At 38.7% G+C, this 12,361-nt stretch overlaps 1 protein-coding gene across 4 annotated transcripts in view; it reads left to right on the forward strand.

Annotated features, from left to right (window-relative positions):
* Positions 1 to 12,361, forward strand: part of FAM114A2 (family with sequence similarity 114 member A2) — a 36,572-nt gene that overhangs the window by 8,096 nt on the left and 16,115 nt on the right. For all 4 annotated transcript variants that reach the window (XM_005683207.3, XM_005683206.3, XM_005683208.3 and 1 more), the window contains 5 exons: positions 2,355 to 2,446; positions 3,576 to 3,710; positions 4,229 to 4,387; positions 5,013 to 5,136; positions 9,212 to 9,291. In XM_005683207.3, coding sequence (XP_005683264.1) covers positions 2,355 to 2,446; positions 3,576 to 3,710; positions 4,229 to 4,387; positions 5,013 to 5,136; positions 9,212 to 9,291 — 590 coding nt within the window. The remainder of the gene's footprint in view (positions 1 to 2,354; positions 2,447 to 3,575; positions 3,711 to 4,228; positions 4,388 to 5,012; positions 5,137 to 9,211; positions 9,292 to 12,361) is intronic.

Raw genomic sequence — 12,361 nt, forward strand, 5'->3', positions numbered from 1 at the left:
GTACAGATTAAAAAAAAATCTTAATGCATATCTGAATCTTATGAAGAAGCATAATTTTCTAGGATAAAGTTTAAAATAGCCTGGATTTAAAAAAAAATCAGATTTATTGAGTTAATAATTTACATAAAGTTTGCTCTCTTTAGGTATAGTCATCCAGTAATATCCATGGGGATTGGTTCCAGGAGCCCTCCAATGGATACCAACATCCTCAGATGCTCAAGTCCTTTATATAAAATGAGAATCCACAGGTTTGACATCCATAGAACAGAGGACCAACGGTTTATAGTTTTATGTATTTTGACAAACATTCAGTCCTCTTTACACTGTGTAATCATAGTCCATTGTGATTATTCAGTTGTAGAATATTTCCTATATCTGTATAGACAGGAGACAAGAATATTTTTACACCCCCCCCACCCCAATGCCCCTTTGTAGTCACTCCCCTCCACCAGTTCTTCACTCTCAGTGACCACTGATCTGTTTTCTGACCCTGTGGTTTTACCTTGTGCAGAAAATCATGTTGTCTCTTATATATAGTCAGTAGGTTGTTCAAAAGACTGGATTTTGTTTTGAAATGAAAATGAAAAAAAGTTGCCTTAGCTTATATTTTAAATAGGCAAATGGTTTAAAATTCTTGAAAAATGTTAAGGCCTTATATGTTGGAGGTAAGATCTGATTTAAAAAAATTCATATCAGTTCAGTTCAGTCGCTCAGTCATGTTCGACTCTTCGTGACTCCATGAATCGCAGCATGCCAGGCCTCCCTGTCCATCACCATCTCCTGGAGTTCACTCAGACTCATGTCCATTGAATCCGTGATGCCATCCAGCCATCTCATCCTCGGTCGTCCCCTTCTCCTCCTGCTCCCAATCCCTCCCAGCATCAGAGTCTTTTCCAATGAGTCAACTCTTTGCATGAGGTGGCCAAAGTGCTGGAGCTTCAGCTTTAGCATCATTCCTTCCAAAGAAATCCCAGGGCTGATCTCCTTCGGAATGGACTGGTTGGATCTCCTTGCAGTCCAAGGGACTCTCAAGAGTCTTCTCCAACACCACAGTTCAAAAGCATCAATTCTTCGGTGCTCAGCCTTCTTCACAGTCCAACTCTCACATCCATACCTGACCACAGGAAAAACCATAGCCTTGACTAGACGGACCTTAGTCGGCAAAGTAATGTCTCTACTTTTGAATATACTATCTAGGTTGGTCATAACTTTTCTTCCAAGGAGTAAGCGTCTTTTAATTTCATGGCTGCAGTCACCATCTGCAGTGATTTCGGAGCCCCCAAAAATAAAGTCTGGCACTGTTTCCACTCTTTCCCCATCTATTTCCCATGAAGTGATGGGACCGGATGCCATGATCTTTGTTTTCTGAATGTTGCGCTTTAAGCCAACTTTTTCACTCTCCACTTTCACTTTCATCAAGGGGGTTTTTAGTTCCTCTTCACTTTCTGCCATAAGGGTGGTGTCATCTGCATATCTGAGGTTATTGATTTTTTCCCGGCAATCTTGATTCCAGCTTGTGTTTCTTCCAGTCCAGCGTTTCTCATGATGTACTCTGCATAGAAGTTAAATAAGCAGGGTGACAATATACAGCCTTGATGTACTCCTTTTCCTATTTGAAACCAGTCTGTTGTTCCATGTCCTGTTCTAACTGTTGCTTCCTGACCTGCATACAGATTTCTCAAGAGGCAGGTTAGGTGGTCTGGTATTCCCATCTCTTTCAGAATTTTCCACAGTTTATTGTGATCCACACAGTCAAAGGCTTTGGCATAGTCAGTGAAGCAGAAATAGATGTTTTTCTGGAACTCTCTTGCTTTTTCCATGATCCTGTGGATGTTGGCAATTTGATCTCTGGTTCCTCTGGCTTTTCTAAAACCAGCTTGAACATCAGGGAGTTCATGGTTCACGTATTGCTGAAGCCTGGCTTGGAGAATTTTGAGCATTACTTTACTAGCATGTGAGATGAGTGCAATTGTGTGGTAGTTTGAGCATTCTTTGGCATTGCCTTCGGGATTGTAATGAAAACTGACCTTTTCGAGTCCTGTGGCCATTGCTGAGTTTTCCCAATTTGCTGGCGTATTGAGTGCAGCACTTGCACAGCACTATCTTTCAGGATTTGACACAGCTTAACTGGAATTCCATCACCTCCACTAGCTTTGTTCGTAGTGATGCTTTCTAAGGCCCACTTGACTTCACATTCCAAGATGTCTGGCTCTAGATTAGTGATCACATCATCATGATTATCTGGGTCGTGAAGATCTTTTTTGCACAGTTCTTCTGTGTATTCTTGCCAAGATGCTAATAAAGCAAACCTATTTATGGACTGTCCATTTTTACACATCCCTTCCCTACTATAGGAGAGACTAATGCCAAAGAGAATGGGAACTCCTCTCCAATGAGTGGGCCGTTTGGGGTATTCTCGACCATCTCTACTGCTGTTCAGAGCACAGTGAGTAAAATTGCCAAGGTGGCCTGCTTCCTTCCATGATTATAATGGGTTTTGTCTCTCTCTCTTTCTTTTTCCTTAAAAGTCATGGGGAATGATTACTCTTATGGGAGTTCAGATTGCTGAAGATCATTCACTTTGATTTTAAGTGTAGAGTGAGAGCTAGTTGAAAAACTTAGAAGCTAAAGAGGGAGGAGGAGATGAGTAATGGAGAGGAAATGTACATAATATTTTATGGACTAAGAATTCTTAGTTTGTTGGTCCTAGAAAAACCTTTCTGCTTTACAAAAATATTTTTCTCATAATTACATCTTTTAGATGAAGGGAAAATGAGATGTTTATGATGAATACTTATAAAGCCATAGATGATTAGAAACATTTTTGAAAGGATTATATAGGAAGCTTAATATCTCCTGCATGACAGTAGTTGGTACTTGTTAACTTTTTACTTAGTATAATCTATATTCAGGAAAATGAAATCATAAGGGTTCAGTTTTAATTTTCACAGTGTGCACGTATTCAGACTGAGAAACAGCAGGGGGTACAGCAGATGTCTCCCTGTGCTGTCTGCCCGTCTTGTATGCCTCCCTCTCTTGCCCTCTAAGGTAGCTACAGTTCTGTCTTCTACCAGCATACATTAAGTTTGCTTGCTGTATAAAGAATCATAAAGAATGTACTCTATTGTATCTGGTTTCTTTCATTCATTATTATGTTTGTATAATCTATTCATGGTATAGCTGTGTGGTGTATTCCATTTTCTTTGTTGTGCTGCACTGAGTGACTGTGTAACACTCATTCCAGAGTTGGCAAGTGTTGAGGTAGTTTTCAGTTTTTAGCTTTTATAATAGTACTCCTGTGAGCATTCGTGTGTGTCTTTTGATGAACCTCTACACAATTTTTTGAGTTTTTAACCATGGGTAGAGTTGCTAGGTCATAGGATATTGATATATTCAGACATACTCTTAGTTTTCCAAAGTGGGTATACTGCTTTACATTCCCATAAGTGCAGTATGATTGTTTTAGTTGTCCCACTTTCTTGCCAGTTGATATTGTTATCCACTATTTTATGTGATCAAAACATGCAGGTGTCCTTCTTCAACATTATTGTGACGAGGTTGCATGTGTTTCCTAGGGAAAGAGTGTTATCAGTGGGGGTTTGGATGCCTTAGAATTCATTGGAAAAAAGACAATGGATGTAATAGCAGAAGGGGATCCTGGATTTAAAAGAACCAAGGGTCTGATGAACCGGACTTCTACACTGTCTCAGGTACTATTTGCATTTATCTGTTTACTTTCTGTTTCTATTTTGATCTGTATTTTTGCCTGTGTTAACTTGGGACCTTGTTAGTATTTCCTTTTGAGGACTTTTTAGAGATTTTTTTTTTTAAATTAAGGGTTGTTTTTTTTTTTTTTTGGTGAGGGGCTGCACAGCCCTAATGCTTAGAAAAATGCACAGTTCTTTTTTTTTTTCCCTCCTCTTTCCTTCCCTCAGAATGTCTTCTCAATGCAGTATAAGATGCCAAGCCCTTTTAGGGTTGTTTATTAGATTAATAGTAAAAACCACGTTCAGAAAAACACTTGGTTCCTAGGGTGTTATTTACCCTGTGTAGGAGCAAATTATGTGATCATATTTTCCCTGCAGCTCCTGAGCCTATCTGATTTGAATCACAGTTCCATAATGAAAGAGCAGTGTTATTCATCTCAGTTTTGCTTCCCTAGACTTTCAAAACTCATCCTTAAGCTTTTGTTAGGTATTGCAGTATAATGCCTCCACCTCTCTTTCAGGTTTTACGAGAGGCAAAGGAGAAAGAAGAACTATGGACTTCCAATGAGGTTACCATGGAAACAGACAAGAAAACTCATTATGGGCTACTCTTTGATGAATTTCAAGGCCTTTCACATCTAGAAGCTCTGGAGATGCTCTCTCGAGAAAGTGAAATAAAGGTAATTCCAAACCAAAAATTTCATCTGGGGTAGTCTTCCAGCAAAAGCACACTGCATAATCTCTCTTCCTTTGTGCAGTTGGAAAATGAAATGTATGTCAGGTAGAGGCTTGAGACACTCTGAAAATACTATGCCAAAACAAACAAATTAATATTTGAATTAATTACTAGAAAAGAATGAGTCAAGTGTTGTTTCTCTAAATTTTTAAAGACAAATGGGCAGATTAACAAAGATGTCTTAATAGTACATCTATTATTTGTCCTTCATCTTGTTCTTTTTTTCTTTTTATAAGTTTCTTTGGCTTAAGATGCCAATTTGGATTTAGTTACCTGTTAGCTTTTAATTGATTCAAGACTATTTCATATTCTCCTAATTTTTAAGCTGAGTTAAGCACTAATTTCTGTACATTTCTAGTTTATATCATTTTTGATGAGATGAAATACATTCAGGGTGGTATGGCTGCAGTGGTTTATATTGTTTTTGGAAGCACAAATTCTCCCTATCTTTCCTCTTGTGTTAAGGTTCTTAAGAGCTTGTGAATTCATAATTTTAATTTTACTATGGTCTATAACCTGTTCTGCATTTGAGAATGTTTTTCTTTCTCATGCTTATTATATCAATTCAGGTGAAGTCTATTCTTAATTCTCTGAGTGGAGAAGAGTTAAAGACTCTAAAACTTGAATTGGAGCAACTCAAAGAAGCATTTTCCCTAGCAGAGCTCTGTGAGGAAGAGGAGGAAGAGAAGAAAGGTAATATGGAAATCCAGCATTTGAGTGGGAAGGATGTAGCGTGTTTATGTGCAGTACGTATGTAGATATCAGTACATACATAACCATCATATGTCCTAAATATTTTATACTAGTCTTGCAAAATTATAATTTTTCCTTGGACACTTTATGTACCTTTGAAACTAGCTTCTGAAGTAAGTACAGGGTATCTTGTTGGCTATTTACCAAAGAACTTGAACATGGCAGCAGATGGTCTAGGTTCTGTATTAGAACTGACTTGTGAGGAAAATCTAGATCATCAAGGTCAGCTTTTAATATCTGGGAAAATAAGTGGGGCTTTCAGCATAGCCCTGTGGCATTAGAGTCCATATATATTACTGTTCATTCCACGTGATGAAGGCAAAAAGATATTGGTCACCAGAATGTACAGAGATACTGAAGAATGCACTACAGAGATCTATCACAGAAAACAAGTCACTATTTTAGAAATATGGGACAGTAAGGTATGGGGGTTTGGCACTATAAAATGGCAAAGAATAATAGCATTGATAGATCTCCAGTCTTTTACAAATCTCTAACTTTTACCATTAGGTTTTTTAACCAGCAGATTGGGAGTGTTACAAGGGTTGGGGCAAGGCACAATATGCCCTGTCTCAGTGTAAGCTGATAGCATAGATTTTTTTCTTCTATGGCCTCCTACCTGATGGGGTATTAATTAATGAATATTGGGCAGGGATTTATTCTGGCCTGTGATAATTTTCATGGGTGATGTGGAATATATTTTATTTATTTTTAATTGGAGGCTAATTGCTTTACAATGTTGTGTTGGTTTCTGCCATACATCAACATGAATCAGCCATAGGTATACACATGTCCCCTCCTGTCTCCCCCCTGCCTCCCACCTCATCCCACTCCTCTAGGTTATCCTAGAACCTTGTGTGTACCACATCTTAAACCAATCGTCTGGTTATATAATACCTTGCTAAATAGATAATATTTGTATAACGTCTTACTCTGTGTAAAGAGTCCTGATACAAAATGGTCCTTGAATATGAATTTTTAAAGCTGTCTTGATATACTCAGAAGACAGTAAGCATGGTAGATAAAAGGATGGATTTTGGAGTTACACCTGGGTTCTAAATCAAGATCTGCCATTTATTAAGCCTTGTGACTTTGGGAAGTTACTTAACCCTGAGCTTCTGTTTCCTTAACTATAAGTAGAGGTGGTTAATCCCTCTCATAACTAAATGAAATGTTATGTTTAAGGTGTGGCTCATAGTAAACACTCAACAAATGGTGGCTATTATTTTCGTTATTAGAATGGCAGAAGTAAATAAATAAAGATCTTCATTTTCAAAGTCTCACTTAGCAGGACACCTATAAACTGATTTTTGATTTGCTTAAGTTGCTCCATTATTCCTAATCAATTCCTGGTTATTTTATGAACTTAATTTAGGTTAAGGCAATGGCACCCCACTCCAGTACTCTTGCCTGGAAAATCCCATGGGCGGAGGAGCCTGAGCGACTTACTTTCACTTTTCACTTTCATGCATTGGAGTAGGAAATGGCAACCCACTCCAGTGTTCTTGCCTGGAGAATCCCAGGGACGGGGAGCCTGGTGGGCTGCCGTCTATGGGGTCGCACAGAGTCGGACACGACTGAAGCGACTTAGCAGTAGCAGCCGCGGTACATAATACCATTAACAGTATTTGTTTAATTTAGTCAACGTCTCACTTTGTGTAGTAATCAAAAATCCTGATTTTAAATACCATTCAGAGGAATTTCTAAACAGATGGATTTGTGTCTGATATTTTTATTCCCTACCTGTTTGCCAGAAATCAGGATTCTTCAAAGATAGCATTGGAGTGCTGCATGCCACCCTTTCCAACAGACCTCCCTAGTGATTCTGGTTGAGAACGCAACACTGTCCTTGGTATTTAATTATATCTCAATGAAGTTTAAAAAAAAGAAAAGTGATGGTAGGATAGGGGAGAGAAAACCACAGAGCCTGACTCTGGTGATGTTGATCATCTTCAGTTTCTGTCAGCATCCGTAGCCTTTGCCCTTCTATCTTATGTACCTGATCCCTTCATTTTTGTAGGAGACTTCCTGCTTGTGGTGCCAGCCTCTCTTCTGAGTCCCCCCCAAAGCACCAACCCAGTCTTCCTTTTGTCTTTGTGTACTCTTGTTCTAATACAACAACTGCTTTTTATGCTCAAATTGATGGGGAGTACATGACAAAGATCTCCATTTTCCCTCCTGATTTTATCTTTTTAAAAAATACTCATTTATTTGTTAGATTCCACATATAAGTGATAACATAGTTTTTATCTTTCTCTGTTTCACTTATTTCACTAAGCCTAATACCTTCCAGGTCTGTACATATTGCAAATACAAACATTTTTTGATTAACCTTCAGCAGTAAAAGTTTTTTGAGCACTTAGACCCTATATATATACATATATTTGAATGTGTATAAATTATAAACATGTACCCATAATAATACGTTATTTACATTCTCAAGTGTATCCTAGAAAATAACTTCTTAAAGGGTGAGATAAATGGCTATAAGTAAAAGTCATTTTTTTCCCCCTCCTACACTTACTCTTTGAGATGCTTGCATCCCACTTGGATGCACATTCATCCCTTGATCCCAAATAATTTAGAGCTTTGCTGGGAAAACAAAATCCCCTGCTAAGAGTCAAATTTTTAGTAGGATATGATTAGGAGTTGTTTAAACAAGTTACAAAGGTCACAGTTGTATCGTTGAGTGAGATCAGTTTTTCCCAAACTGTGTTATACCTGGGATCACTAAATGATTTGAATGTTCTGCCTTGAATCCCAAGGGAAGACAGAAGAATAGCAGATAGAGAAGAATCAAGGCAGATTTTCTTCCCCCTAAGGATTTTGGGGAGGAAAGCAGGTATGAAGCAGTAATAATTTGCTTTGGTAATCATGAACTAGTGATTGATGAGAGATACTCACACAGATTGTAAGTACTAGGAGATTTCTGTATACAAGAGTTCTCTCTGTAGTCTTTGGTGCAGAAAACACTTGGGCTGTGCTTCAGAGAGGTTGGCTAGGATTTAGATGAATAGAGAGAAACAACGTTTCCTGTCATTTGTTTGGATGTGCTGATTGTTTTTGATCTTGACTCACCTATTTGCTTGCATGTTTCTCAGGTATTAAGTATTCCATGTTCCACATCATTGCTCATCAAGCTTATTCCAATAGCTTCCTCACCATCCTTCCAGCATCTTGGAATCCTTTTTCCTCTTCCTTTCTTATTATGTACCATTATTCTTATCTGGATCCTGCATTATTGCCTCAGCCTTCCTGCCTTCCTTCATGTTTCTCTTTCATTCCATTCCTACCAGGAAGCTAAAGTGATCTTTCTAAAATTTTAATTGGATTTACCTGTCTGTTTAAAATCATTCAGCAGCTCCTCATTCTCTTTTGAAAAGTTCTGAATTCTCCACCATGGTTTATAACATCCTTTAATACCTGAATCCTGCTTACTTTCCTAGCTTCATTCTGTCCCTCTTCTCCTTCTTCCATCAGGACAGTGCCAACAGATGGAACTTCTTGCTATGCTTTCTGGATCTTTGTGCTTGTTTTCTCTGCCTGAAGCCATTCTCCTGGCTAACTTGTACTCATCTTTTATGTCCCGACTTAAATTTAGTTTCTTTGGAAGCACATGTGTAGTACTCAGTTAGTACTCTGCCTTCATCAGTTCTCCATTCATGCTTATAGGATGTAATACAAAGAGCACAGGCTGTGGATTAGGGGTGGGAAGGCCAAGGTTTGACTCCTAATTTGTTATGAGATTTAGGGGATGTAAATTAACCTCTTCAGGCCCTATTTTCTTCATCTCTAAAATGGGATAATGATGCTTTTTTTTTTTTTAACAAGCCCATTGAAAGAATTCATAATAAAATATACATTAAAAAGGATTTTGTAAGCACTAAAGCACCTTGCTCATATAATTCGCTTCTGCTGTTAATACTACTACTGCTGCTACTATTTCTCTTTTCTTCCCCTGCAATGATCCACTCCAGTCTCTGTACAGTGTTTTACATGGGACTTGTTTTTCTAGGGGATGAAGACTTTACCAAAGAGATAACAGAGCTATTTTCCCAGCTGCATGTCTCCTCCAAACCAGAAAAACTTGCCAGGGTAAGTTTTTCCTTTTTGTGATTTTCAATTTTTTGCATACATACATTTAGTGGATAAAGAATGTAAGGTTGTAAATTCCTGTCAAGGATGTCACCGACACCAAGGGTACATTCTGAGATCCATACCTTGTGTCTGCTTCTTGGTTTCACAGGTTAGTGTGCTAAACTCACACTGCGCCTCCCACCCCCCAACGCCCCTACACATCTGCCATCCTCACCTGTTTTCATATGGATTGCTTTGCTTGTCTGAAAGCTTAAATTAGGCTCCAGTCTTGTTGGTCGTGCTCACCAGCCATTGTGATACTGATGCGCTAGTTCTCTATTGAGGTTTCACTCTCTGTTGACGTTCTCAGGGCTCTGAGTGATTCACAGATGATGGCATGTGGCCCTTGCAATTAGGTAGCTAGAGGTTGCCATTTCCCGGAACCCAGTAACTCAGATAATGACCATTTACCTTGTGGAAATGAGAGAGTTCTTGGCCTGGACCTTGCTCTTTGGTGGTGATGCCTGAGCTGTCTTCATACAACTCGGCACGGAAGGAATTTGGTCACAGCTCAGAGTGGGTTGGGAGAGATTATTTGCCGAGTAGGAACTGCCTAGCATTTACGCCAGGGTGCCAGCTCTTGGGAACTATTCTCTGGGTCTTGGGCTGCCTCCTGTCTCTTCACTGTCTTCTCCTAATCTCAAGAAACGTCTTAGAATCAGTTAGTAGCAGGTGCACATTGCTTCCTGGCCAGGGAGAACTGACGGCCATTAAATAGACATCAGAGTCATCTCTTGCATACCCCAGGGTAAGAAAAGTGATGCCTGAGGAAAGTTACGCATTGCTCTGTCATGACCAGTGAAAATGCTGCATTCTCCAAGAAAGCTTTCAGCACCTCGCCTCAGCAGCTCCTCTCCCTCATCTTGTCTATAGCATTTTATAGCTTGGATCATAATGTTTTTGTTTTGGAAATAATATCCAGCTTAGAAAAAAGTTGTAAGAATAGTACAAAAGCCATTCATATACCTTTTATGCAGATGTACCTGATAACATTTTACTTCATTTACTTAATCATTTGTGCTTGCAAATGTGTTCTCTTTTTCTATCCCTTTCTCTCTACTTCCCTCATACACACATGCACACACATTATAACTATTATTGGGATTATTTCTGGCCCTGTTATGTGGCATGCAGGATCTTTAGTTCCACAACCAGGGGTCAAACCCATGCCCTCCACAGTGGAAGCATGGAATCTTATCCTCTGGACTGCCAGGGAAGTCCCTGGGACTATTTTTTGAGAGTAAATTGTAAGTATGATAGCCCTGTACTCTTCAATATTTCAATATGTGTCTCTTAAGAACATGGATATTCCCTTCCATAACCACACTAATTATTAACTGCAATAAATTTAACATTGATACCATACTTTATTTAGCCTGTTGCCTGCATTCCAGTTTTGTCATGACCTGATAATGTCCTTCATTTTTTTCCTCTAATGTTGGAGCAAGAACATGATCATAAATTGTATTTCTTTGTCACATACTCTGTCTCTCTTAATCTGTATTTGCTTTGTTTTTGTTTGTTTAGTCTCTTTTAATATGGAATAGTCCTTAGCCATTCTTTGTTCTTTATGATTTTGACTTTTTTGAGAAATACAAGCCCCTTCTCCCTTTATAGAAGTAGAGTATTCCTTACTTGAGGGTTATCTGATGTTTTCTCATGATTAAAGTCAGGTTATGCATTCTCAGCTGAAAGAGCTCATAAATAATGTTATATCCTGCACAGGGTACAATATATCTAGAGGCACATGATGTCCATCTGTCACTTATTGGTGGGGTGTTGTCTGATTTCTTACAGTATGGTTATGATTTTGTTCCTGTGCTACTAATGAGCTTTCTGTGGGGAGACATTTTTAAGACCATACAAATACCCTGCTAATTTAGCATTCTAGATTTAGCAACTATTCATGATTCTTGATGCAACAGTCTTTACTGTGATGATTGCCAAATGATGATTTGTTTCAGTCTCAGTACATGCTTCACATTTACCAGTTTGCTGTCAGCATTCTGCTGAAGAGTTAAGAACTTTCCCTTCTTTCTGTCTATTTATTATCTGTTATTGGTATGGTCTCATTGCTATTTTTTTTTTCCTCATTGGTTTGTAATTCATTACTGTCCTTAATTACTTTGGTATTCAAATTGTCCTTCAAGCTGACTCCTGTGTGATGTGTCCCTATTAGTCTTTGAGTACCTCCTTACTTTGGGGCATAACAAGATCTTGTGCCTTCCATATTTCTCCTTAGAATCAACCTGAAATTCAAGGAGCCATGGTTCCTTTTTGCTATTTCAAGCCAAAACTTGGGTGCTAGATGTGCTCATTGCTTAGGGTGTCTTTGCTTCTAGGCTTGTTGGCAGAGCTGTGTGTGTGTGTTAAGTTGCTTCAGTCGCATCCAGCTCTTTGTGACCTTATGGACTGTAGCCCACCAGACTCCTCATTCATGGGATTTTCCAGGCAATACTGGAAGGGATTGCCATGCTCTCCTCTAGGGGATCTTCCCAACCCAGGGATCGAACCTGTGACTCTTATGTCTCTTGAGTTGGTAGGCAAGTTCTTTACCAGTAGTGCTACCTGGGAAGCTGCAGAGCTAGGAAATGTGTTTAACTACACACATGTGCACCACCCTGTGTGTATGCATAAATATATGTATGTGTGTAAATGTGTATACTCATGTACTTATTTTTGAGAGCATGAGTTCATACCAATAACCCCAGTTTCAGTCCATTTTTATGGGTTCTTCCTTGCCTCTCCCCATTTTACGTTTGTCTCTTTCACAGTAAGAACTCGTCTCCCAATAACATTACCACATTTTCTACTTTCATCTATCCTGTAATACATTTGAAATGTATGCTTGCCCATACTACTATAAAACCAATCTACAAAAGAATTTGTGATTTATTTACTGTCTCCTCTTGTTAATTTAATTTCATCTTTGAATATGTAGAATATTAACATGTTTTCAAGTCAAAACTTCAAAAAAATATACACAGAAGTGTCGCTCCTTCCCAATTCCTATCTACTCCATTCTCCT

Source organism: Capra hircus, chromosome 7 (genome assembly GCF_001704415.2).
Source record: "Capra hircus breed San Clemente chromosome 7, ASM170441v1, whole genome shotgun sequence".
NCBI classification, from domain to species: Eukaryota; Metazoa; Chordata; class Mammalia; order Artiodactyla; family Bovidae; genus Capra; species Capra hircus.